Raw genomic sequence first — 27980 nt, 5'->3', positions numbered from 1 at the left:
GTGAGAGACTGGATTTGCACACCAGCCCTGTCAAAGCCTGGGCTCACATTCAGGAGGGCTGGGAGTCCTTTCCCCACCAACGCCCATAACATTAACATCGCAACAGAAACTTTAGTCGAGTTAATTTTATTGAGCGACAGCCATCTCCATCTTAGGTGCTACAGAGCCTAGGGTTAACCCAGAAGTGGCGAGTGGTGCTCAGAGGTGATCCTTTCTATCTCCCTACATTCCCACATACACGTAAACACTCGCAATCCATCAAATGGTGAAAGGCAGGGCACCTTGGTGCCGGAACAGAAACTTCAATTCTTGAATGGCAAGGGGGAACTACAAGGTTCACCCGCTCCTCTTATGTACAATCCCAGCAAACAACACACCCGGACTGCTGTAATGTCCACTGCCAACTGGGACAGCACAGTCGCTTTGTTTTTTTTAAAGAACGGCAAAATGGCATTGGATGCTTTCAAGCCTTCTTTGCCCCGCCGGCGCACCTTTGCACCAACGGTTCTACCCTAACCCACCTCCCCAAGGAAGTGGGACCCGGAAGGCAAGTCTACGGCAAAGCTGGGGCCGAGAGAAGGGTTCCCGCAAACAACCGCCTCTTCAGCTCCATCCAGAGCAGGTCTTGCTCCTCCTTGGCTCTTGCCATGAAGCCTTGATTCTCCTGGGCTCTCCGGGAAAGGTAAGGGAGGACTTCGTTGACGGGCCCGTAAGGAACGTACTTGTACACAGGGTACCCCGCCTGACCTGAAGAACAAAAGAATGGGAGTTGGTGCAGGCACAAGACTCCGTACAGGCCCATCTGTGGTGCTGAATGAACAGATTCGAGGGCAAACAGAGCTTCAGGAACGCTGCATTCTATGCTTAAGGCAAGCGTGTGGAACTGGCGTCCTGCGAGCTTCATCAGGCTGGCCAGACTTTTGCCCCACAAGCTGGGTATCAGGGGTTTGCAAAGTTAGTGTCTGTAGCTATGTCAGGGGTCTACAACCTTTAAGACAAAAAGAGCCACTTGGACCTGTTTCCGAAGAAAAAACAACAACTGGGAGCCGCAAAACCATTGCGACATTTAAAACAAATATATCTCCGGAGCCACAATCTGACAGCGGGCGGGAAGGTGATGTCGGGACAGTGCGTGACTAACGCACGCACCACCCCCATGCGACCTCACAGCCAGTACAGTGCCCGCCACAGTGAGGAGTGTCGGGGCGCACAATGCGCCTCCTCCCCTCGCTAGTATCCGCCCCGGAGCCGGAGCAAAGATGTAAAAGAGCCACATACGGCTCCGGAGCCGCGGGTTGCAGACCCCTGGTTTAGGGGAACCCTTGGTTCACAGCGACAGCTTTCTAACTTGGGGTGGTGGGGGTGGTGAGGGTGTTCGGTGAATACACACATGCTCACTTACCAAGAGGGAAGGTGATTTGGTCACACATGCCCAGGAGCTGCCCAAAGTAGATCTTGTTCTCTGAAGGGTGGATGCCGAGATCTGCCATCCTGCATAAGAGAAGGGAAGAGGGGCAAATTAAGGTCTATGCAAAATGCTGTCCCTTCAAGAGGCTTTGCTGGCCTGGGGGGCTCCCAGTTGCCAAGAGGCACAGGGGCTACAATGTGTGTGTGTGTGTCCCCCAATCCCCAGTACCTGCGAAGTGTGAACTTGACTGTGTCCTTGTTGTGGGAAGCCACCATCACGTTGGCCTTACGGCTGTGCCGGATCTCCTCAAGGATGTAATCCAGGCATCTGCAAGGAATCACAGTATTGTGGAGTTGGAAGGGAACCCCAAGGGTCATCTAGTCCAACCCCCCGGAAGAGGAGATAGGTAATCATGCCATTGCTACTGAGCCTGCCTTTTCCCTCCAGTGGCTTTCAAAAATCTGAAGATGCACGCCACAGGAACACCAGAAGCTGCATTTCCACTGATTCAGACCGCTGGGGTACATCTAGTTCAGTACTGCCTGCACTGGCTGGCAGTGGCTCTCCAGAGCTACAGGGAGGAGACATTCCCAGCCCGACCTGGAGGTGCCATTTGAGACTGAACCTAGGGCTGCCTGCATGCAAATTTGGTGCTCTACCGCTGAGTCTCAGCCCTTTCCCTAAAAATAAGATTCTAGTCCATATGGTTCAAAAAAGAGCTGAATCAAATAGGAAACTGCCTTATACTGACTCAGATCCATCTAGCCCCGTACTGTCTACACTGATTAGCAGCAGCTCTCTGGGGTTTCAGGCAGATGATATGCCCAGAATCAGCTGGAGATGCCAGTGGGGAATGAACCAAATAATAAGCAAAGCATAAAAGGAAAAAGGATTGGGGAGGGAAGAGGAAAGCGAGCCCTGGAATGGCAAATCCTCTGCCTCTGAGCAACAGGCCCACCTGTGGTACATCTCGCTGGTCGCTTGGTAAGTCGGATTGATTGGATCCTCGTAGCCCACTTCGGCTGCCCGGCTACGCTCCTGCTCCATGTAGGCGCCTCTCACCAGCTTGGCACCAAAGTGCCAGCCTTCCCGGCGTGAGAGCTCCACGTCCACCGTCACCGTGTCGTAAGCATCCTGCTCACAGGGAGGCAACACAGAGAAGATGCCTGGCGTTGAGTCAGACCAACCACTTTGCCTACAATCAGTACACTCAGTACTGCCCACACTGACTGGCAGCAGCTCTCCCAAGGTTTCAGGCTGGGGTTTGAACCCGGGACCATCTGCATGCAAAGCAGGTGCTCAACCACTGAGCTAAGATTCTGGTCCTCATGGTTCAAAGAACAAAGCTCCTTTAAACCGAGTCAGGCCATTGGGCCCCTCTACCCTAGTGTCGCCTACACAGACTGGCAGCGGCTCTCCAGAGTTTCAGGGTCTGCCGCACAGAATCTCCTGCATCAGCCACAACCTCGCACGGATCCTGAGGATGCCCACCCCCACCCCCGTTGTGTGCAAGAGCAAGCTATCTTGAACCCACTCCCGGGCTGGTGCCTCACCTTCAAGTAGCACTGGTAGGTGTTGAAGACGGAGGCTCTCTCCCGGTTGAACTTCCGCTGCATCTCCAGGGTGAGGCGGCTGATGGCTGGCTGGAAGTAGGTCTGCTCAGCATCCACCATCAGCCTCACACCCGTCTCTACGGCTTTCTGGAAGCAGACAAGGCGGTGGAGTGAGTCACAGAGGCACAGAGGACATAGCCAGAGGTTGGTTTTCTGCTACCTAACCAAAGCCACTGTCTAGATAAGAGATGGTGGAACGTTTCTGGCCCGGGGCTACATTCCCCTTCTGAGCAAACATCTGGGGCCACATGCTATTAGATAGATAAATACAGTGGTACCACGGGTTAAGTACTTAATTCGTTCTGGAGGTCCGTTCTTAACCTGAAACTGTTCTTAACCTGAAGCTCCACTTTAGCTAATGGGGCCTCCTGCTGCCGCCGCGCTGCTGGAGCATGATTTCTGTTCTCATCCTGAAGCAAAGTTCTTAACCCAAGGTACTATTTCTGGGTTAGCAGAGTCTGTAACCTGAAGCGTATGTAACCCGAGGTACCACTGTAGATTGATAGATGTGTGTGTGTATGTATGTATAATTAAATTTCCAAAAACTTCACACAGACACCATATTTTCTTTCCTTTTTCCTTTTCCAAGTGTTTTTTTTATATTCCTCCTGCTTACTGCATCCTATCTTTCCTCTTTTATATCGTAACAACAACACAACAATCTCTCATTCCTTCTGTCGCCCCTAGTTCAAATCCTGCTCGTGAATTCACCATCCTGTAATATTCAAACAGTCCGAAAAAGGCTTCAATTCTTCCATAAAGTAATTGCTGTTAAGTTCTCTTATTTTAGAAGAGTTTGGATTTGATATCTGGCTTTATCACTACCCGAAGGAGTCTCAAAGAGGCTAACATTCTCCTTTCCCTTCCTCCCCCACAACAAACACTCTGTGAGGTGAGTGAGACTGAGAGACTTCAGAGAAGTGTGACTAGCCCAAGGTCACCCAGCAGCTGCAGGTGGAGGAACGGGGAAGCGAACCTGGTTCACCAGAATACGAGTCTACCGCTCTTAACCACTACACCACACTAGCTGTTAACTTGGCTGATTTCAGCATAGTCCTTTACCTATCCATTCTTCTTTGGCAGGAACTTCTTCATCTTTCCATTTTTGTGGGCTGCATGCTATTTTTAATGGGCGCCTGCTTCTACACCTCACCCAAACAGCCCACCTCTCTCTCTGGCAGACCAAAGAAGAAGAAAAAGATTAAAAACCCTCCCCAAATTCTTACCTTGGCGAGAACGTCCATCCTTTGCAGCATTCGCTTCATTTGGCGCTCTTCCTCCTCAGTGAAGCGAGAGAGAAGTGGCTCCAGCTGCCCTGTCTGGAAGAAAGGAAGACACTGAGGATGTGGGGCAGATTTTTTTGGGGGGGTGTGGGAGGGCAGGGGACCCTCATTGTACCCACAGAAAGAGGATTGTACATGGCAGCAAATCACTCTGTCACTGAGTTAAGATCCTCAAGGTTCTGAATAAAGAGATTTTTTTTTAAAGGTATCAGGATTCATAGAATTGTAGCGCTGGAAGGGAAAACACATATACTCGAACCGCTGGAAAACCCAGTGCAAAAAGAGCTTTTAAGCGCTCTACTTTGCATGGGATTAATCTGTGCAATTTCAACCGTGCAGGGCTGAAATTGCTCAGGTTAAATGCGTGTAAGATGCAATCATATAGCACAATTTTTTGGATCCAGGATACCCTAGGGAACCCTTGTATATCCCAGCTTGATCACGGAGATGATCTGGAGCACCATAGCTAGCTGATTCCTGTGTTACAGAGGCCTGGCTGGTCTTGGCCACAAGTTGGGTATCTGGTTTTGCCAGTCCAGTGTTGTGGAACACTCTCTTAGCAGAGGCACACTCCTTGCATCTCTTGAAGATTTTTTAATGCAGCTGTTTAAAATCTCCCCTGAGTAGCCAATTTAATTTTGGGACTGCTTTGCATTGCTTTTAAATGTCTTTATGATCATGTACACCACCCTGATGTATTGTGAGACAGCAGTATGTATGCATCATTAATAATAAAATATTAAGCACAGTTGTACCTTGGATCCCAAATTCCCTGGAATTCACACGTTTTGGCTCCTGAATGCCACAAACCTAGAAGTGATTGTTGAAGTTTGTGAACGTTCTTTTGGAACCCGAATGTCTGACGGGGCTTCCACGGCTTCTAATTGACTGCAGGAGGTTCCTGCAGCCAATCAGAAGCCGCGATTTAGTTTTCGAACATTTTGGAAGTTGAACGGACTTCCAGAATGGATTCCATTTGCCTTCCAAGGTACCACTGTAGTAGTACTAAATAAAAGAGAAAAGTGGTTTTGTAATTTGCTGGAAGCCACAGAGTGGCTGGGGCAACCCAGTCAGATGGGTGGCATATAAATAATACATACATACATTTATTTGTATTACTATTATTATTATTATTAACATCTCATAGGTAATTGGATAACTAGCTGCACTTTCCAGAAGCAACTGAAGACTTGATCCAACAGGATTTCCCAGCTGAATAAACGGGTCTACAAGCATTCAACTTGTTAGGGTTTTTGTCTTTTAAAAGTTATCAGAAAGCAATTAATATATCTAAGACAATAGCAATAATAAAGAGCAACTAAGGGATGCGGGTGGCGCTGTGGGTTAAACCACAGAGCCTAGGACTTGCTGATCAGAAGGTCGGCGGTTCAAATCCCCACGTCGGGGTGAGCTCCCGTTGCTCGGTCCCTGCTCCTGCCAACCTAGCAGTTCAAAAGCACGTCCAAGTGCAAGTAGATAAATAGGTACCGCTTCGGCAAGAAGGTAAACGGTGTTTCCGTGCGCTGCTCTGGTTCGCCAGAAGCGGCTTAGTCATGCTGGCCACATGACCCGGAAGCTGTACGCCAGCTCCCTCGGCCAGTAAAGCGAGATGAGCGCCACAACCCCAGAGTTGGCCACGACTGCACCTAATGGTCAGGGGTCCCTTTACCTTTACTTTTAAGGAACTGATTAATGTGTTTTGCTGCCAAAAGAGGGCGCCAGCCAGGCACCAGCTCTGGGATCAGCCCTGCTGTTGATAGCTGCTACCCAACCTGGTTTCTCCCTCAGCTGGAGAGGAGAGATTAAGGCACAGCTGGTGATATAGAAACTGGATGACTGTTAACATGCACAGGCAGATCTAGTGCAGCCTTGGCCAACCAAGTGGTCCTCAGCTGCTTTGGATTAAGCCTCAGCCACTTATGGCCATACGATGATAAGGACTGACAGAAGCTGGAGTCCAAAATAATAATTTATATACCGCCCATCTGACTGGGTTACCCCAGCCACTCTGGGTGGCTTCAAACAAATTAAAACACAGAGAAAAACCTTTTGTCTATCCACTTCCTCCGTGCCATGAATCATTATATGTTTGCCTCTATCGTGTTGCCTTTTCTCTAAACCAGCTATTCCCAAACTTGGGTCTCCAGCTGTTTTTGGACTACAACTCCCAGCATCCCTAGCTAGCAGGACCAGTGGTCAGGGATGATGGGAACTGTAGTTCAAAAACAGCTGGAGACCCAAGTTTGGGAAAATTCCCAAACACTGCAAACTTTCCTCAGAGCAGGAGACGCTCCAACTCTGTCAATAATTTCAGGTGTCCCAAGGATCTCGCTGCTTTCATTTTGATAGTGGAGAAGATGACAGGAAGGGTTACTTTTTCCAGCACCCTGAGGGACCTATGTATGTCCCCCCTGCCCCTCCTTGCAAAGCCATTTACCTTAATGTTTGGAGTAAGCAAGAGTTTGGAGATCTCCGTCCGGGAATCAATTAGGCTGTTCCAGTCGAGCAGGTCCACTGTTCTGGGGGTGAAGGGAAGAAAGAGAAGGGAACTGTTGCAGGACCAGGCTTTGGCAGGCAGGTAACTTAACAATAATTTTATTATTTACATGCAGTCCATCTGACTAGGTAGCCCCAGTCACTCTGGGCAGCTTCCAGCAAAATATTAAAATACAGTGGTACCTTGGGTTACATACGCTTCAGGTTACAGACTCCGCTAACCCAGAAATAGTATCCCGAGTTAAGAACTTTGCTTCAGGATGAGAACAGAAATTGTGCTCTGGCGGTGCGGCAGCAGCAGGAGGCCCCATTAGCTAAAGTGGTGCTTAAGGTTAAGAACAGTTTCAGGTTAAGAACAGACCTCCGGAACGAATTAAGTACTTAACCCGAGGTACCACTGTACAACAATTCATCAAACATTAAAACTTCCCTAAACAGAGCTGCTTTCAGATGTCTTCTAAAAGTCAGATAGTTGTTTATTTCCTTGACATTTGATGGGAGGGCGTTCCACAGGGAAGGAGCCACTACTGAGAAGGCCCTCTGCCTAGTTCCCTGCAACTTTGCTTTTCGCAGTGAGGGAGCCACCAGAAGGCCCTCAGAGCTGGACCTCAGTGCCAGATTATTGGTCACTCGAGCTAAGTGTCGCCCACACTGACTGGCAGCAGCTCTCCGGATTTTCACACAGGGAGTCTTTGCTAGACCTTCTGCACACAAAACCAATGCTCTACCTCCAAGTTATGGTCCTTCTCTGAAGACATAGGAAGCTGGACCTTAAGTGTCAGTCCATTGGGGCCACCTAGTTCGGTAGTGTCCACTCTGACAGGCAGCAGTGGCTGTGCAGAGAGATTTTCAGGCAGTAGTCTCTTCCGGCCCTACCTGGGGATAGAACCTGCAACCTTCTGCATGCAAGGCGGTGGCTCTGTTCCTGAGCTACAACCCACCCCGGCCAGAATGGGGAACAGGAGCTTCATCCAACCTCAGAAGCTCATGCAGGGATGTGCCCTTCCCAGACACCAAGATGCCTAAATCCACCCTTGAGGAAGGAAGGCTCTGGATTTTTGCAGCTGGAAATCATCATATGTGATAGGGCTTTATTTTCACTAGAAAAGCAAGGCCTAAAATTCAAGGGTAGGGAATTATAGGGACCCTGACATGTTGCTGAACTTCAGCACTGATAGTACACAGTCAGGGAAGATGGGAGTTGGTGTCCGGTAGCACCTGGAAGTCCACATGGGGACCATGGCTCAGTGGCAGAGCTTTGCATGCAGAAGGTCGCAGGTTCAATTCCTGGAATCTCTCAGTAGGGCTGGGCGAGACTCCTTATATGAAACCCTGGAGAGCTGCTGCCAGACAGTGTTGACAATATTGAGCTGGATGGACCACATGATAGAAAGAAACTCTGCATGTTCTATATTACCGTATTTTTTGCTCTATAAGACTCACTTTTTCCCTCCTAAAAAGTACAGTGGTACCTCAGGTTAAATACTTAATTCATCCCAGAGGTCCGTTCTTAACCTGAAGCACCACTTTAGCTAATGGGGCCTCCTGCTGCCGCCGTGCTGCTGGTGCACGATTTCTGTTCTTATTCTGAAGCAAAGTTCTTAACTTGAAGCACTATTTCTGGGTTAGCAGAGTCTGTAACCTGAAGCGTATGTAACCTGAAGCGTATGTAACCAGAGGTACCGCTGTAAGGGAAAATGTGTGCTCGTCTTATGGAGCGAATGCAGGCTGCGCAGCTATCACAGAAACTAGAACAGCAAGAGGGATCGCTGCTTTCGCTGCACAGCGATCCCTCTTGCTGTTCTGGCTTCTGAGATTCAGAATATATTTTTTCTTGTTTTCCTCCTCCAAAAACTAGGTGCATCTTATGGTCTGGTGCGTCTTATAGAACGAAAAATATGGTAGTTCCCTACCCTTGTGCTGACATTTTCAAGATTCGTTCTAACCCCTTTGTGTTCATGTCCCCAGACGTGCCAGCCATTCCTCACTGCCCCAGAAACAGCCCAGCCGATTCCCCAACATGTGTATTTGCCTCCCCACTGCTCTACAAAGCTGCCCCCCCCCATAGTCTTGTTCCTTGGACTCAGAAGCGAGGGGGCTTACCCTGACACGCCCAACTTCTCGCCTGTGAACCAGTGCTGACTCTCCGCCTTAGTGGCAACCCCCAGCTTGGCCAGTGCTTCCTGCCAAGAAACCAAAACAAACCCAATTTAATGGTTAGATATAAATATTTAAGACATTGTTATGCTGTTTATCGCTCCCCGAAAGGGATTCCAGAATAGCTTGGCAAGATCCATGATCAGGCTTGCAATTGTTTAAAAAAAGAGGAACACGGGGGGAAGACACAACACAAAAGGAAAAAGGATTGAGGAGGGAGGAGGAAAAACGAAAACAAGACACCACTTATGAAACTTACAAGGTACTATTTGATGTCAGACTTACTCAGATACCCACTGAAGATAATTTCAGTGGGTTGACTGAGCAACAAGCTGGGGTGTTTGGGTGTAAAGAATTCAAGCATCTCCCCTCACCGTCCCCTTCTGCCTCACACATGGTGCTAACAGCGGCTTTGTAGGTGTGGACTTTCGAGGAGGGAACAGACACAGCTTCTCAAAACCAAGTTGGCTTTGAATAAAGCAGAGAGCTGGAAGGGTTTTGCTGCAGATCTCCTGAGCCCCACAAGAGCTCCCTCTTTCATCAGAGACTCACCACAGCTTTGCGCACCAAGACAGGAATGTGAAAGCCAGCGGTGAATTCCAGAAATAGTCTCTCCTGCCTCCCCCCTCCGCTCCTTTTACAGAAGAGGAATGAACCCCCTGCCAAATCACACCCAAAGGTTTACTATAGTTCAGGCTCTTGTTTCTATCTAACAGGCGCCTCCAGGAAAATACTACAGATATTTGGCGTATGACGGCCAAAAACTCCTCACACCCTCCCACAATCAAGTTTTCAGAGATATGCTGATTCTACATGTGGAGGAATGATTTTGCTACCGGAACTAATAAGGCATCAATCCATCTACTCTAGGGTAAGGGGACCTCAGCTTGTTTCAGGTTCAAGTTTGCTCTTTGTCTGAAGCCAAAGAGAGCATGCTTTATCGCAGCAAAGGAAGAAGAATGGATACAAAAACGTATAGAATATGCAGAAATGGCGAAGCTTACCGGAAGAATAAGAAATCAAGGTAACAAACTTTTTATAGAAGAATGGAAATGGTTTTTGAATGTTTACAGATAAATTATAAACAGATAAGAACATTGGCAGGATTATTGTATTAACCTGCAGTTTCATAAGAGTATATATTTAAAGATGTACAGTGGTACCTCGCAAGACAAATGCCTCGCAAGACGAAAGAGTTTTTCGTTTTTTGAGTTGCTTCGCAAGATGAATTTCCCTACGGGCTTGCTTTGCAAGACGAAAAAGGAAAACGTCCTTTTTCTTAAAACCGTTCAATGCATTCCTATGGGAAACCGTGCTTCGCAAGACGAAAAAACTCACAGAACGAATTAATTTCGTCTTGCGAGGCACCACTGTATAAATGAGCAAATTAAGTTAATTTGGATATGCAGAAGATATTAAAAATAAATTTAAGGAGCCGCAGAAAGAGGGGGAAGGAAGTCAAGTTTTGAAATGTCAAATTGATTGTAAAATCAGTGAAGTGTACAAACCTGGAAAGTGTGTGTGTGTGTGTGTGTGTGTGTATGCGCATGCTTTTTCTTAGCGTTTTTAATGTTTGGGTTTTAAATGCTTTGGCTTTTTAAAAAATGAATGTTTATTGTATTTTGCTTGGTGCCCAGTTATTTGCCATGTGGCACTTGCACACTCCGCCCTGGGATCCTCCAGTGATGGGCTGCCTGATCAACCTGGCCAATAGAATCACAGAATTGTAGAGATGGAGGGGACCATGAGGATCATCTAGTCCAACCCCCTGCAAGGCAGGAATATGCGGCTGTCCCATACGGGGATCGAACCTGCAACCTTGGCGTTATCAGCACCACATTCTAACCAACTGACCTAATAAATGAATGAATCAGAGGTTCAAGCATGAACAGGCCTTTTCTGCAACCCGAAGCCCTCTGGATGTCTTGCACTACAACTCCCACCAGCCCCAGCTTCACATGGCTGCATGATGCCAGGGCTGATGGAAGAAGCACAGTACCGGCTGGGAGCTGTAGTCCAAAATGGCTGTGCTGCCTGGGGGCTGATGGGAGTTGTAGTCCAACAACATCTGCAGGGCACCAGGGCTGGGGGAAGTCTGGCCTAGCACCTTTTCGGAGAGGCAGTGAGGGCTGGATTTTGGAGCCGAAATGCTGCCCCTGATCTCAGCCCCGTTTTGTCCGCAAAGAAATGAGGCAGGGTCCTCTGGAAGAAACTCCATCAGCCCCCGCTGCTCCCCCCAACCATCCCACCAGGGACCAGAGCACAAGACTCACCTGCAGCTTCTCCACCTCCAGCTTGGTCTCCAGGGCAGCCAGACCCACCTTGCCCTGCTCGGCGGCCAGCTGGTGGAAAAATCGCCTCCATTTCACCAGCACCTCTGAGAACTGCAGCTGGAAAAAGGAGCAGAAGAGGGAGGGACAGAGAGGAGCGTGTCAGTTACGTGCCGGCATCAGCAACGTGGCCTTTCCAGGGGAAAAAATCAGAACTGCAAAATTTCACATGCACATTTTGTCGGTTCTGCTTACCAGGAACTGAGGCCTCCCCAGTGCAGTCAACTTAATGGCAGAAAAGCCGTCTTCCGAACTGCCACCTGCCAAAGAAAGGCAAAGCGTGGTCACCCTCTCTGCCCCTTTCTCCATGAAGACGCGGGCAGCACCCTGTGGGTGGTAGCCTGCATTTCGTCCTCACAACAACCCTAAGAGGTAGGCCAGGTCAGGCAGAGATTAAAATCCAGAGTCCGGTAGTCCATATCGGCTGCTTTTAGCCACGACATCATATTGGGCTGCTTTGTGTATCACAATTACTAAGATGCTGTGTTTATTGCAGAGGTGGCTAGCCCTTTTGTGGACAGCAAGCCACATTCAATGTTAGCCAACCCTCTGGGGGCTCCATGGCAGCCGCAGCTGGAGCAACCACAGGCAACCCCATCTCATCTGATCCGTGCGGATCAGCTTCTGGGTTTTTGCATGCCTCCTATGTGGCGTTCCCAAAGCAAAGGAAGGATTGGACTCTGATTAACAGAATACACACGAGGCTTGACCAGCAAGACTCTGGGAGGGGTGCCAATAATAATCCCTCTCTCCACACCCTGTGGCCCAGATCGTTTTATTCACAAAAGAACTTTTTACACAGTGTTCATAAGAACCAATCAGATTTCCTCTGAGCATTTCAAAAACCAACGTGGGACAAAGTCAGATCAGAAGAAATTCTTCTAACTACAAAGAAACTTATTTCCTACTTGAGAATACATGTGTAGTTCTGAATAAATAAAAGAGGAAGCAAGGAGAAATGCTTTTAGGAAATTCTGGAGGTCATAAACAGCAATAAACAGGAGAGAAAGGATGGCAAGGAAAGATTAGGCATCTTTATCACCTCCATGTGAAACTATTTCCTGGCCCTAAGATTAACAAACTACATCAAAGTAACCTACTATCTTTATGTATTGAGGATGCCTGATGAAGCAACTGGCCTGTGCTTCAGAATGCTTATACGTGCCTGTCAGGTGTAGAGAAATCAGAGATGCAGAAGCTTGTGGGACTTGATCAGAAACTATTGTCAATGAATCGAACCCAGTCAATGCAATGCTTTCATCGCGGACACAATGGCTTGATGCATATTTTATAATTCCTCATAGTAATCCCATCTGATCACTACATCCTAAACCAGGACTTGTTTGGTGCTCCTGGTGCAAGGCAGGTGTGATTCAGCTATGTGTGCTAACACACTGCTCGTTCACTGGGAAGAGCAAACTACGGTTTACTGTGATGTGAAAAAAAATCAACTCCTTGGTTCTCAAAAGGGTACCCAAGCATGGCTGATATGAAGTGGAGTGTACACCATAATATAGCAAGTTTGATTTCTGGCTCATCTCCCCAAGCAACCCGTTGACTGTCCAACTAGGCTGCTGCAAGAGTCAGTGCAGGATTTATTATGTTATTGTTTCCCAGGGGGGCTTATCCTGCCTACCAGAGGCCTCGATGCATCGCAGGAAGGTGTCCATGTGCCGGTCGCATTTGGCTTCATCTGCGTAGAAGTAGGTGCGGGCGCTGATGACCCCGTCCCGCCGGTCGCCAAACTTGCGGTGCACGCTGTAGCGCTTTTCTCTTTGCTCTGGGGTGGGGGGGGGGGAGAGAGAGAGACAGGACAGGAAGTGAGAGCAAGTGGACTACTGCAATGCGCTCTACGTGGGGCTGCACTTGAAGACAACATGGAAACTTCAGCTGGTCCAAAATGCAGCCGCTGGATTACAGGCCGGGGTTCCATTTGGATCTCATATAACTCCCTGTTTGAAAACAGCTGCACCAGTTCCTTTCTAGGCCTCTTTGACACTTGAGGTATACGTTCTTAGTACCCCCTTAGTCTTAGGGTTGTTAGTTGTTTTAAATAGATGAAAGTCCTTCGTTTGGTGGCGGCATAGCTGCTCCACTTGCCAAAAAGTCGTGGGGCTGCCTCTGCCAATCAGTGCAGATACTACCTAGCTAGATAGACCTTTATTTTAGTAAATAAAATGGCTGTGTGGTTTTTGTTGGCCTTCGGGACACCCAATTAAAAGGAGATTCCTCCAGATATTTTGAGACTACAATTCCCATCATCCCTGACCACTGGTCATGTTAGCTAGGGATGATGGGAGTTGTAGTCCCAAAACAGCTGGAGGGCCGAGTTTGCCTATGCCTGCTCTACCCCAAAGGAAATACAAAAACGAGGTAGCTCCATTTTTCTGCCATGGGAAAATTTCACATTAATGAAGACCCGGGGGGGGGGGAGGAGTGGGGAGCGATCTGGAGAATCAAGACACTTGGCAGGGGGAGGAAGAGAAGGCAAACACGAAGGACTAGAGACATGAAAGCTGCTTTACTTACTGCCAGTCTCCTTCTCAAATGCAGAGGTACAGGAGCTGAAATGAAAAGATGAACACAATTTCAGCAACCAGAGGCAGGCAAGTGGTAGGCCTCTGTGTGGCTTGCAGCAGATTTCTGACACCCAGTTGTTTAAACGCAGCCTCCCTTCCCCCAGCTAATCCGTTGCTTCTTCCAGATGTTGGACTCCAGTTCCCATCAGCCCCAGCCAGCACAGCTGATGGTCAGGGATGATGGGAACTGTAGTCTGACAGCATCCAGAGAGAGCTAGGCTGGCGAAAGCCTACTGAACATTAGAAGGTGGCTTCCTTCACCCCTTTTCTAAGTTAGCCTGATGAGATTACTAAAGCTTGGTGGGAAATCCAGGAGTGGATTTTTGCACGATGGGACTGGGTGCACAGCTCTGGTGTGGATCCCTTCTCATCCACTTGTGCTTGGAGGACCTTGTGGTTCTAATGAAACAATAACGTAATAAATCCTGCAAGCCTGAAGTGTGCTCGCCCCTGTTCTTTGCAGACTCGCCCCAGGCGACTGATGAGTCACTGCAAATAGCAAGTCCAGCCAAGCCACGTATGGGAGGGTGCAGGCAGGCTTTACACACTCTGGGCTTCGCGTCGGAGCAGCCAGCATGCTGCTGTCAGTGAAAGCCACAAGTGCCTAACCGAGGTCATCAGCAACATGAAAATCTAGCATGCTCTGAGCTGCTACGTTTGACTTGCGATTGCATAGCCCAGGCTATAGGATTGCACAATAAGAATCAGCTGTTGCATAGTTTGTGCACTGAACTCCTCTTCCGTGCAGTTTCTAAACACTGCTGCCCCATAGTGCAATTTGTGGACAGAGAATGCTAGATACAGCCCACTAAAATCAAGCATGGTCAGGGATGCACTCATCTAGGCTTTGCAAACAAAATGACAACTCTTCCCCATCCCCATTTAACTTTTCTCCTGCTTGCCCAAGCACAAAAGTTCCCAAGTGGCTGGGATTTTATGTGCTCGCAGTCAGCTTTTCCGCTCCGCAGAATGAATTCCAGAACGACAGGAAGTGTGGGAGGGGGGCTGCAGTTATGAAACAGCAGGAAAGAGTTAAAGGAACCAGCGAACTCAAGTTCACTGGATGGAAACCTGGCTTACAGGGAGTTTGCAACCCTAGCACTCGGAAGAAACCCGACCTGTTCCATTATTGTAAGGTTGCCCCTGTGACAAGGATTAGCAAGGCTGGCTGAGCTCATAAGCTTGTATCTAAGCAGAAGGGAATTTCGGAGGGTGGGAGAAGAGGAAGGAAGGCAGATTTTAGAGCAAACTTTAAGAAGGCAGCATGGAGCAGTTTAGTGGAAGAGCACAAACTCTGAACACAAAACGTCTTGGGTTCATTCCCCAGCAGCTGACACTAAGCAGCCTTATACTGTGAGTCTGTGACAAACCACTGGCCCGTCTCAGTATTGCCTAGACCAGTTTTTCCCTAACTTGGGCCCGCAGCTGGTTTTGGACTACAATTCCCATCATCCCTGACCACTGGTCTTGCTAGCTAGGGATGATGGGAGCTGTAGTCAAAAAAACAGCTGGAGCCCAAAGTTTGGGGAACACTGGTCTATACTGACCAGCAGGAAGGATTTTAGGTGGAGATGAATGGGAAGGACGGAGGGAGAAAAACTTATCCCTATGTGCTCTCCATGCCATGCCCCATTTTAAAAACTGTGCAGCAGCACACAGTAGCCATCAATTCCCTCAGCCTCCCTGAATTTGTCCAATCCTCTTAAAGCCAACAAGCTGGTGGCCGTCACTGCCTCCTGTGGTAGGGAGTTCCGCAGTTCAACTATGCAGCGCATTAAGAAGTCCTTACTTTTATTTGTCCTGAATCTGGGATAGCTCAGCTGGTAGAGCATGACACTCGAAATCTTAGGGTTGTGGGTTCGAGGCCCACACTGGGTGAAAGATTCCTGCACTGCAGGGGGTTGGACTAGATGACCCACAGGCTCCCTTCCAATTCTACAATTCCAGGATTCACCTTCCTTACGGGTGTCCAGGTTCTAGAGAGGGAGAAAAAGCTTTTCTCTATCTACTTCCTCCATGGCATGCATGATTTTATAAACTCCTCTCCTGCTGCCTCTTACTTGCCTTTTCTATAAACCAAAATGTCCCCAAAGCTGCAACCTTTCCCCTCCCCACAGGCTCCCCAGCAGGGGCTCTCACACAGCCTCTGCACATGTTACAGGCAGCTGCTCTGTTTGCATAAGGGACCTGCCTTCCCATCAGCAGACCAAAGGAAAGGGGAGGCTTGCCCCCATCCAATCACGCTGCCCGAGTGTTTGGATTCCCTCCCCTCCTTTTGGCAAGCCCCAAGTTGCACATTGCGTACCAAGCAGAGAGAGAACAATCCACCTTGTGACGCAAAGGCAGCTTTGGTTTCACCATGGCCTCCTGCCAAGCAGCTATGGGAACTGGGTTCATAGCCTCAGAGAACTGGTAGAGACCCCAAGCCCAAGTCCCTGCAAGGCGGGAACCACAGCTGAAGAATCCCTGACAGGTGGCCACCCGACCTCTCTGTTTATAGGAGAGTCCGAGGTAGTCCTTTCCACTGCCACACAGCTCTAAGTGCCAGAAAAATATCCCGAACGACAGCCTCCTATCTTGCCATTTGAATCTACTGGTTTATGCTCTCCCCTCTGGGAGCATCAGAAAACATCTTCTGTGGGACAGCCCAGAGCTTTCCAAACTATGTGTCGGCTGCAGCATGTAGCTGTGTCATGCAAACGCTCCCTGCGCTCCTCCTGGGGCTGGAAAGTGGTTAGTTTAACCTCCGGTTTGCTAGGAAAACTGAATTGCTGTGTCGCAAAATGATGCATGTCTGAAAAGTACGGAAAGCTGTGCTCTAGTTTCAGGCACTGAGCAGACATACCTGAGAATGGCAAGGATTGAACTTGCACGCTAAACAAGTGCTCTACCCCCCCACCTCGCTATATAGTGATACCTTGGTTCTCGAACGGCTTAGTTGTTGAACAAATCGGCTCCCAAACGCTGCAAACCCAGAAGTGTTCTGGTTTGCGAACATTTTTCGGAAGCCGTGCCTTGGTTTTCGAATGGTTTCAGGAGTCAAACGGACTCCCGGAATGGATTAAGTTTGAGAACCAAGGTACCACCATACAAACTACTCATCCATTGAGCTCAGCACTGCCTACACTGACCGGCAGCCCCTCTCTCAAGGTTTCAGGCAGGAGACATGTCTAGCCTTGTAACCTGGAGATGCTGGGGACTGAACGGGAGACTTTCTATGCACAGAGCAGATGTCGTATCACTGAGCTACGGCACACCCCTGGTTTAAGCTCTCTCTGGCACGGCTTGTGTTTCCAAAAACAATCCATGCAAAGCGTATTCGTTTCCCTCTCCACCCTGCCTGAAGCCTCGAGATACGCTTGCAAGGAAGATAAGTTTGCTGAGAGAGACAACGCACAGGAAAAGGAGCAGGAAGAAAGGGGTAGGTATGAACTTGGCCGTTGCACATTGCTGAAATAGTAGTCTTGTGGATCTCTCTTCCGGCACTGTCCCCTGGGCAGCCCCAAACATGCACACCACCTGGATTCCATCATCACTCAGCCTGTCTTTGGCTAAACATCCCCCCAAACCGGTCCTCTTCCTTGCTGCGGGGTTAGTTTCAACCCGTTGCAGCTGCCTGCAGCTGGGGAAACCACCCGCCAAAACCACTCCTATCTTTCAGCAAAGGTGACAGAGCAAAGCAGCTGACCTATCTCTTGCAAGCAAGTCAACACTTGGAAATTACATAAGCCACTTCTTCCCCCCAACCAAGGACACACACACCTCTCTCATGCAAAGCCAAGACCTCTCTGCGTTCCTGCCCTCTGCCTCCTTCCTCTCACATTTCCTTCTCATGCAATGCAACACGCCCAAGGAAGGAAGCTCCCGTTGCAACATAGTAAGTGGCTTGAGCCCAGCCACACACAAACACTCTGCCACAAAGCAGCCTCTCACTTACTCCAGTTCCTTCTTCTCAGCCTCCTCGGTGGTCAGGTCCTCTTCCACGCTGTAGTCCAGCACGGAGCCCACGCCACAGGCACTGTAGCGCCGGATGAGAGGCTTGATGGCCTCTTGGTCCTCGCCGGCCACAAACTGCCCGTAGAAGGTCAGTTTCATCAGCTTCTCAAAGAGCCACTGGCCCAACAGCTTCCGGCTGAAGCTCATCAGCTGTAGGATGCGAGTCAGGGGGTTAAAATGGAGGAGGAAGCAGAAAGGCAACTTTGCTCTAAAAAAGGGCCCTGCTAAGCTTCCGAAGGCGTACTAGGAGTCATTGGGGCTGCAACTACAGCAGGGCTGGCTTCTTCCACAAGCATTTACTTTCACAAAAACAGAGACATGCAAGCCATCTAGCTTTTTTTCTTGCCCATAGGGTCAGGGGAAGAGCAGATAGCATTACTTCACAACTGCTCAGGAAGAAAAAAATACATTTTCAGGACTTTTTTCCCCCCAAATAACATTGCGAAATCAAGTAATTTGCTGCCCCTGTCTGCATGTACTCTGTCCTCCTCATCCACTTTTCCTTTTGTGTCATGACTTTTTGGATCGTAAACCCTAGGGAAAGGGGCTGCACAGCTTTTATGCATTTGTAAGCCACGCAGTGGGGTTGGGTGGGGGCAGAGACTGAAAGGCAGGGTGCAAATGCTTTGAACAAACACATGTATTTTAATATAAACCTACAACATTCAGGGTTTTTATTGTTCCCCATTACCCACTTCTAACAAGGCAACTTGGGACACGTCTTATTGCATTTGTATCCCACCTTTTTCTCCAAGGAGCTCAAGGTGGCAAACATGGTTCTTTCCCACCTCATTTTACCCTGTGAGGTAAGTTATGCTGACAAGGGAAGGCTGATACCCTAAGCTTCATGGCCAAGTGGGGAATTGAACCCTGGTCTCCCACTATACCACACTTGCCACTGGAGGCTGCTCTGGTAGGTAGGGCAAATGCAGGTGCAGTCCCACCAGCCCACCAGCTGCCACCACCCCACCTTCCTTTTGACTTACAAGGAGACCGAGGGGGGCTCTACCTGCCATTGGCTCTGGCGCCACCTACTGTCGGTCTCCCTACCCTCTACCCTACCATTCCTTATGGAGCATCAAAGGGCAAGCAGGTTCTCATGGCAACAGCCTTTGTGTGAGAGGCATCACATACAAGGAGAGTGGCCGGCAATGGGAAGGAGAGAAAGGGAACGAAAGATGGAGAAGGAAGCAGGGGTGACAACTTGAATAAAATATGTGTGTGGGGGGGAGCAGGTAAGGCTCGCCCCGTATAATCGATCACAAGATGTGGCACATGTACACTAGCTAAATGGCAATGCCCACCAACTTTGGGGTCGCACAGCCCGTTCAGATATTTAATTGGGGGGGGGGGGCTGAAGGGACCTCGGTCCCTAGAAGTTGGCTCCTACGGAAAGAAAGAAGGAAGGAAGGAAAGAAGGAAAGAAAGAAAGGAGAAACAGAAATGGAAGGAACGGGTGAGAGAAAAAGAAAGAAAGAGAAAAAGAAAGGAATTGACGAAAAGAGAGCGGAGAAAGAAATGAATAATACTGTAAAGAGATGAAAGGAAAGCGAAAGCAACGGAGCGCGTATCCTGCGCGGCGCCCCCCGCTCGGCCGCCTCCTCACCTTGTCGCCGTGCTCCACCAGCGGCTCGAGCGAGCAGAGGCCGAGCACCAGGAGCCCCCGGGCCAGCTCGCCGCTGCTCTTGCTCCGGAAAGCCTCTTGCGCGTCCGCGAAGTCCACCGCGGGGGGCGGAGGCAGCGGAGTCGGCGGCTGCTGGTGGCGCGCTCCGGAGGATGAGGCTGGAAGCGGCTGGGCAGGGTCAGCCGAAGGCTGCTCCGCAGGTGCCGGCGCCGGAGCAGCGGCCGTGGCAGAACGCGGACAGCTCCGCAAGGCGAAGGACTGGGCTGCGCGCAGCGCCAACAACGCGCCTTTGGAAGTTCGGCAACGCCCGGCCATGGCTGCTGTAAAAGACGGTGCCAGAGCCCCGGCGAGTTTAAATAGGCTCCGTTGTCCTCTGGCCACGCCCACCGCGCCCTTCCATTGGCTGGAGCGCACGCTGGGGGGGACACCGCCCTCCGGTGCCGCGCCCAACCGCTTCTGGTTGCCCAACGGGCAGCTTCCTTATTGGTTAAAGGAGACTCGCCCCTCCGCGAGACCACGCCCACCGCGAGCCTTCTGTAGCGCAACAGACCCGCTTGACGTTTGCTGCGCTTCACGTGAATCTGGATTATAATGCGTAGCTTTAGGACCGGAACCCAAGCAGACTCGCCTCTGGCATCTGGCATCTGCCACCTGGGAAACTGCACCCCTTCCTCATAGGGAAGGATTGGCAACACTTTGCTGTATCTATGGACCAGTGAAGGAGCTGCTGCTCTGATGTTTGCTTTCCTCTTCCCTCCGCGATCCCTTTTCCTTTTGTAACATGTCTACTGAATCGAGAGCCTGTGAGAAGGGACTGTTTTGTCTTCTAATAATAAATGTACTCTGTGTGTGTGACCCACCTTTTTTCTTCAAGGAGCTCAAGGGGGCCTACACTCTCCCCCTCCTCATTTAATCCCAACAGCAAACCTTGTGAGGCTGAGTTCCCCTGAGAGGCAGCGACTGGCCCAGGGTCACCAGTGAGCTGCCTAACCAAGTGGGAATTTGAAACCAGCTCTCTCCCAGGTCTTAGTCCCACACTCTAACCACTACGCCACATTGGTGACTTGTAATTTAGGTGACTCATAAATGCTATTTCATTCATATGGGCTTGCCACCAGCAGCTGACCAGGTTGGGCTCTGGCCAAGCCCCCCAGGCTCCCACAAGGGCCCCTCACTGACCTGGCCTAGCTGTCCTGCCTCTCACTGCCCGACAGTACTCAAGTCTTGCTCATGGGCTTCCCATTGGGACACCTTGTTAGCCATTTTACAAGCAGAACACTGGACTTGATACGTAGATCCAACCTAGATCTAACCCCTGCACAGTCTCATCAGGGCTGACCTTAAGGCAATTGGAGCAATTGGGCCAAATTGGGCTCCGCGGGCTGCTCCTAAGGGGGTCCTTGCACCAGGGCAATCTAAATGGATTTTATTTATACAGTGGTACCTCAGGTTACAGACACTTCAGGTTACAGACTCTGCTAACCCAGAAATATTCCCTCAGGTTAAGAACTTTGCTTCAGGATGAGAACAGAAATCACGCAGCGGCGGTGCAGCTGCAGCGGGAGGCCCCATTAGCTAAAGTGGTGCTTCAGGTTAAGAACAGTTTCAGGTTAAGAACGGACCTTCGGAATGAATTAAGTACATAACCAGAGGTACCACTGTATCTATAAGATTTTGCAGACTTTGGCTGTGAACTGGGGCCCTCCCAAAAAATAATAATAATTCAAGTTGCGCCCCACTGCTTCAAATTGGGCCCCACTGGCCAGCCCTGAGTCTAATAGTTGCTGGGCCTGAGCTGCCCTGCCCTCGCATGAAGTCTTGGGTTTGCAATTTTGGGAGAGGGGAGACTGCCCGCTGGGGAGCAGGAGGGGTGGCGAGGCCCCCTAGACTTAGAGGCCCTAGGCTTCAGCCTACTTAGCCTATACATAAATCTGGCACTGCTTGTGGGGGGCTTTTGTGTCCCCTCAAAAAACTGCACCTGGTGCCACGGCCTCTCTGGGCCCCCCACACTACACCCCTGCCATCTAGTCGAGCCTCCTATTCTCACAGTGGCCAATGAAATCCCTGTGGGAAACCTTCAGGTGGGATTCACAAGAGCACTCTTTCCTCCTGTGTCTTCCAGCACCTGTTATTAAGAAGCATGTCTGCCTCCAGCTGTGGAGACTGAGCATAGCCATGGTGGCTGGTAGCCATCGATAGCCCTCCCCTCCATGAATTTGTCTAATCCTCATCTAAGCTCTTTTTATATGCAATAACAGCAGCAAGAATATTATTGGCCCAAAAATGGAAGCAAGAAGAGTTACCGACGATTGAAGAATGGAGGATGAAGTTAATGGACTATGCAGAATTAGATAAACTAACAGGAAGGATTCGAAACCGGCGGGACCAGAAATTCACGGAAGACTGGAGTAAATTTACGGACTATTTGAAAAGTAATTGTGAAGAACAGACGATGTTTGTAGGGTTGCAAGAAGTTTTGTGAGGAGTATTATTAGAAGTATTGTAAAAATGGACAAGGGGGAGGATGATTTGTTAAGAGATGGAAAGGCAACATAAAGTTAAGAAATGCAAAAGAAGTGGCTAAAACGGTGAATCATCAGAGGTGCTGATGGAAGTCTAAAAAGATTGTATAAGTGATAAGTTTTGTGGTACATTTTATAATTTATATGTTAAAATTAATAAAAAATATTATATATAAAAAAGAATTTGTCTAATCCTCTTTTAAAGGCATCCAGGTTGTCGGCCATCACTGCCTCCTGTGGGAGGGAGTTCCACAGGTTAACTCTCCTCTTAGCTTCTCCCCCCACTGCCATTGCTACCTTCCCCGCCTGCCCCAGTGTCAGAGCCGCCAAAAGGAAATGCAGGCATATTTCAGCAGGAGGTTATCTGTGCTCCTGGCTCTGGTATCGCAACACCCTGGGGAGGTGGAGAGGAGATAAGGGGGGAAATCTCTTTGCATTGGCGTAATCTGAAGGTCATTCTGTGAAGCAACTCGGTTAGGTCATCTCAACAGAGAATCAATATAGACCATTTTGAAGTCTGGTCTGGAAAAGGTGTCATGTCCAGCCTTGACCCTATTAAGCAGACAAAAGCACTTCAGACTGGTTGGTTCCAGAGAATGGAGTATACAATCATGCCAGACGGGAGATAAAAAAGGTGTTAGTCGACTCTGGTTCATGAGGGCAAATAGAAGCACCACCCCACCAATTTCAGCCTTGATTCTGCCAAGTCCACCTGCTGCATATTGGCACATCCATATGTGTCTTTTCTTCTTCTTCTTCTTCTTCTTCTTCTTCTTCTTCTTCATCATCATTAGATTTATATACAGCCCTTCATCAAAATATCTCAGGGCAGTTCACAAGATAAAAACACAAGATGAAAGCACAAATAAATACAGTGGTACCTCGGGTTAAGAACTTAATTTGTTCTGGAGGTCTGTTCTTAACCTGAAACTGTTCTTAACCTGAGGTACCACTTTAGCTAATAGGGCTGCCACGCCGCTGGTGCGCGATTTCTGTTCTCATCCTGAAGCAAAGTTCTTAACCCGAGGTACTATTTCTGGGTTAACTGAGTTTGTAACCTGAAGCTTCTGTAACCTGAAGCGTCTGTAACCCGAGGTACCACTGTAGTCAAAACAGAAGCAGCAAAACACTAACCCCTCCCCCCCTTTAAAATACTGTAGAATATTAATCAGCCAGAGGCCTGGTTGAAGAAGAACGTTTTTGCCTGGTGCCTAAAGACATGTAATGAAGGTGTCTAGTGAGCCTCCCTGGGGAGAGCATGCCACAAACAGGGAGCCATTGCAGAAAAGGCCTGTTCTCATGTTGCCACCCTCTGGACCTCTCATGGGGCCTCAGAAGATGATCTCAGGGTCTGGGTAGGTTCATATGGGGAGAGGACGTCCTTGAGGTATTGCTGTCCTGAGCTGTTTAAGGCTTTATAGGTCAAAATCTATATAATTATAATCAGTGCTTTTTTCTGGGGGGATGCAGGGGTATGCATACTCCTAAACATGTAGTGAATCTAAGTTTGGCCTCATTGAGGGGCAGTATTTCAATATGAGTAGGAAAATGAGAGTACCCCTAAACATGTTTTTAGAAAATAAGCACTGATTATAATTAGGGGTGCACTGCAAGGATCCATGGTGGGTTTCCATCACCACCGCCATCATTAATTTATTAAAATTGTATACTACCTGTAGTGGTTGGGAGTTACTCCTGCTCCGTTTGAGCATCGGATTGCCTGGTTAAACCCTCCGGACTGCGCAGCCCATGTTAGCGTGGCTGCCCTTAGTCACTCGTAGAATCTGACTGTGGGCATTTCTTAAAGCGTTGCCAACATAAGAGTTGTTTGACGCCCAATCGTTTCCGCCTCTCACTGCGCGGGAGTCTCCCACGCAGGGTGGGCGTGGGCAGCGGGGTGCTTGGGCTCTCCTTGCTAACTTCCCATGAAGAGTCTCGGAGCCCCTGCACCTCCCTGTCCCGTTGCTCTCCCTGATCCCTGGTGTTACACTCATTCTCTTCCCCTTCTTCCCGGCTGAGTCTCCCTCTAGTGCTTGGACCTTCCCCTGCAGAATCTGAGACCCTTTCTTTCTCCCATGCCTCTGATGGCAGTTCCCTGACACCACCCTTCATCCATAGATCTCAGGGTGGTTCACAAGATAAAAATACAATATAAAACGCCCAATATGACCAGAAGTGCACTTGGAGGCTCCTGATTGTTGATTTGCAAGGCATGATTTGGTACTCGAATGCCTTGGCTCCCAAACAAATTGGCTCCCGGACTCTGCAAACCTGGAAGTGTGTGTTCTGGTTTGCAAACGTTTTTTGGAAGCTGAACAGTCATACCTCGTGTTGCGTTTGCTTCAGGTTGAGCGTTTTCAGGTTGCGTCCCGCGGTGACCCAGAAGTACCGGAAAAGATTACCTCCGGGTTTCACTGATCGCGCACGCGCAGACGCTCAAAATGACATCACGCACATGCGCAGATGTGCAGTCGCAGGTTGCGTTCTGCTCATGTTGCGAACAGGGCTCCAGAACGGATCCCGTTTGCAACCAGAGGTACCACTGTATGTTGTTTTACACTGGGACCTAAACAGAGTGTGCTGAAGGCCAGACAGAGGGGTCTGGACCATTTTGACTCCCAAGCCTGAGGTTTCCCCACCCAATATAAAGGGCCATGCAGATAATGTGATGCAAAGCATATTGAACTTTCAGCAAAACACCGTGATTCATTAACCAACCCTGGCGCTTCAGAAATGCAGTGCTAAATTTCTAAATGTGCATTCCTGTGACGTTAAGCGTGACATCTCCCTCTGCTAGACTGGCTTCCCAAATCCCCTTGACCCTTACCCTCACATTTCTAACCTCCTCACCTTTGCTGTGATAAACGTCACGGGCTAAGCTCCTTAATGCCTGCCGTGGAACCCAGCACATACTTGCACATGGCTCCCCAAATCAACACAGACTGTGGAAACTTCACACTGGACTTCAAGCATCTGGCATTGTGTGCCTCCCCATTCTTCCTCCAGACTCTGGGTCCTTGGTTTCCAAATGAGATGCAAAAGCTGCTCTCATCAGAAAAGAGATTTGGGGAGCCATGTCATCAGCTGGTGTTGGTCCACTGTGCTTCATTAGGTCCAGGCAGTCTACCAGGAGATTTTGGAGCACTTCATGCTTCCTTCTGTAGACGAGCTTTATGGGGATTCTGACTTCATTTTCCAGCAGGACTTTGGCACCTGCCCACACTGCCAAAAGTACCAAAACCCATGGGATTACTGTGCTTGATTGGCCAGCAAACTTGCCTGACCTGAACCCCATGGAGAATCTATGGGGCATTGCCAAGAGACAGATGAGAGACATGAGACCAAGCAATGCAGAAGAGCTAAAGGCTGCTACTGAGGCTTCTTGGTCTTCCATAACACCTCAGCAGTGCCACAGGCTGATAGCATCCATGCCACGCCGCATTGAGGCAGTAATTGATGCAAAAAGGCCCCAAACTAAGTACTGAGTACATATGCATGCTTCTACTTCTCAACCCTTTCAAATGGGACCTTCTGCTTCCTAGGAATGGAATCTAGAATCCTAAGCCACAGTCTAGAGAAGAGCTTTCCAAACTTTCCATGCTGGTGACACACTTTTTAGACATGCATCATTTTGCGACACATTTTGCGGGTGGTGCTGTGGGTTAAACCACAGAGCCTAGGGCTTGCCGATCAGAAGGTCGGCAGTTTGAATCCCCACGTCGGGGTGAGCTCCTATTGCTCGGTCCCTGCTCCTGCCAACCTAGCAGTTCGAAAGCACGTCAAAGTGCAAGTAGATAAATAGGTACCGCTCCGGCGGGAAGGTAGATGGCGTTTCCGTGCGCTGCTCTGGTTCGCCAGAAGTGGCTTAGTCATGCTGGCCACATGACGCAGAAGCTGTACGCCAGCTCCATCGGCCAATAAAGCGAGATGAGTGCCGCAACCCCAGAGTCGGTCACGACTGGACCTATGGTCAGGGGTCCCTTTACCTTTTAATGTAGTTTTACTAGCAAACCGGAGGTTAAACTAACCCCTTCCCAGCCCCGGATGGAGCGCAGGAAGTGTTGGCACAACACGAATACACACCGCCACCAATACACTAATGTGTCAGGAGTGCACACACAGTTTGGAAAGCTCTGCTCTAGTGTCAAGAATCAGCCAAGGTAAGATTAGTTTGATTTGGGTGACTTCTAGTGGTCAGAATGTGAACATCAGCAAAGGGGGGGGGAAAACAATTTTCACAAATGGGTAGAGAGGGAGTGATATCTTTGCAACTCCTTCCACCTGAGAGAGGAAGAGCAGGAACAGCTATCTCCAATTGAGATATTCACTCTTGATTAGGAATGTCACCTTCGGATAAAAGGCTGTTAAGACCAGGGGTACATGGGGCTGCCCTTGAAGACGACGTGGATAACAATAACAACAACAACTTATTATTTATACCTGAAATATACTCGGAGTCCTGCAGTGATTTCATGCTCTTTATTGCAGCTTGTAAAACAGTGATTGAATTTCCCCCCAAACCGCAGGCCTTTATATACATTATTTACACAATGAGTCCCATCTGATTGGCTGGTTCTGCTTCCCTCCTGAAGCCTGATTGGTCTTCTCCTGCAAGCCAATCAGTTGTTGCATTCTAGGATCCTACCTGCCTATTGTTCTAGGATCCAAGCTTAGTACATAACAATACCCCACCCATCTGGCTGGGTTTCCCAAGCCACTCTGGGCAGCTTACAGCACATAAAAAATGGTAAAACACCAGACATTGAAAACTTCCCGATACAGGGCTGCCTTCAGATGGCTTCTAAAAGTCAGATAGTTGTTTATTTCCTTGACATCTGATGGGAGGGCGTTCCACAGGGCAGGCACCACTACCAAGAAGGCCCTCTGCCTGGTTCCCTGCAACCTCACTTCTCGCAGTGAGGGAACCACCAGAAGGCCCTCGGAGCTGGACCTCAGTGTCAGGGCTGAATGATGGGTGGTGGAGGCGCTCCTCCAGGTATACTGGGCTGAGGCAGAAACGTCATTTGGTCCAAAATGCACCAGTCAGATTACTGGCTGGGGTTCCATTTAGACTTCCTGTTTTAAAACTGCTGGTCTGGTTGCCAGTTCATTTCTGGACCCAGTTCAAGGTGCTCAACATTGGTGTTTGAAGCCCTAAATGACCCAGGTCCCAAATATCTGAAAGGCCACCTGCTTTCCTACAGACCCTCTTGGGTGCTGAGATCAGTAGACTGAGGCCTCTTGGTTGTCCCTCCACGCACAGATAATCTGGGTGGGTGAGGGTAGCAGCCTGAGACAGGACCTTCTCTGTGGTGGCCCCTAAGCTGTGGAACCCCCCTCCCCACAGAGCTGAATCTAATGCCTTCTGGTGAATACCTTTTACCCTGCATTTTGACACTTGAGGCATATATTTTCAGGATCCACCTTTTTATGATTGTAAGCTGTTTTAATATTTGTTGTGTTTTATTGTTGTAACCCACCCTGGTACCTTAGGGGGAAGGACGGGTAATTAAATAAGAATAAGAGTAATATTTTTCTAGGAGGGCTAATTTCATATTATAACTATATACTGCATGAAGAAGTCCTTTCTTTTGTCTTTCCTGAATTTTCCAACATTCAGCCTCGTTGGCTGACCATGAGTTCTAGTGAGAAAAGTTTTCTTTTCTGTATTTGCTTTATCCATGACCATTCATTGCAATTTTTGCTTACTTACAGCAGCATTTCCTCCTCCCTGGTGTGGAGACCAAGTTGATTCCTGAGGAAGGGATTTTGCAATATTGGGTGGGGTTTTTTTGGGGGCAACCTTTAGCCATCTTAAGCAGGGCTGGATTTAGGTTTGATGAGGCCCTAAGCTACTGAAGGTAATAGGGGCCTTTATATGTCCAGCTGTCCTTTGTCAACAACAAATTGTCGTTGTTTTTCATGTTGAATATATGCTATATGGTAATTTATGGACCTAATAGGTATCTAAA

General features: G+C 49.0%; 1 protein-coding gene across 1 annotated transcript; it reads right to left on the bottom strand.

The window, feature by feature from the left end:
- Positions 1-110: 110 nt before the first annotated feature.
- PRODH (proline dehydrogenase 1) lies at positions 111-19822 on the bottom strand. The gene is made up of 14 exons (XM_082203215.1): positions 19469-19822; positions 17804-18012; positions 13817-13851; positions 12924-13067; positions 11483-11547; positions 11231-11347; positions 8904-8983; positions 6742-6823; positions 4248-4340; positions 2962-3108; positions 2367-2542; positions 1637-1735; positions 1403-1491; positions 111-747 (listed from the first exon to the last, which is right to left on the bottom strand). The coding sequence occupies exons 1-14, from the start codon at positions 19799-19801 to the stop codon at positions 554-556; spliced, it is 1863 nt and encodes a 620-aa protein (XP_082059341.1). The 5' UTR covers positions 19802-19822; the 3' UTR covers positions 111-553.
- Positions 19823-27980: the final 8158 nt, after the last annotated feature.

This window comes from Podarcis vaucheri (assembly GCF_965113315.1).
Source record: "Podarcis vaucheri genome assembly, chromosome: 16".
Taxonomy (NCBI): Eukaryota; Metazoa; Chordata; class Lepidosauria; order Squamata; family Lacertidae; genus Podarcis; species Podarcis vaucheri.
The sequence above is the reverse complement of the archived record's forward strand: the minus strand, read 5'-3'. Positions and strand labels throughout refer to the sequence as shown.

Bases quoted from the DNA above. Each gene is read 5' to 3' on its own strand.
- PRODH (XM_082203215.1), bottom strand. From the start codon at position 19,801: ATGGCCGGGCGTTGCCGAACTTCCAAAGGCGCGTTGTTGGCGCTGCGC. The intron at 4,341-6,741 runs GTAAATGGCTTT...CCTTTCTTCCAG, and splicing joins TGCTTACTCCAAACATTAAG to ACAGGGCAGCTGGAGCCACT. The intron at 2,543-2,961 runs GTGAGGCACCAG...CCCTGTGAGCAG, and splicing joins CCTACCAGTGCTACTTGAAG to GATGCTTACGACACGGTGAC.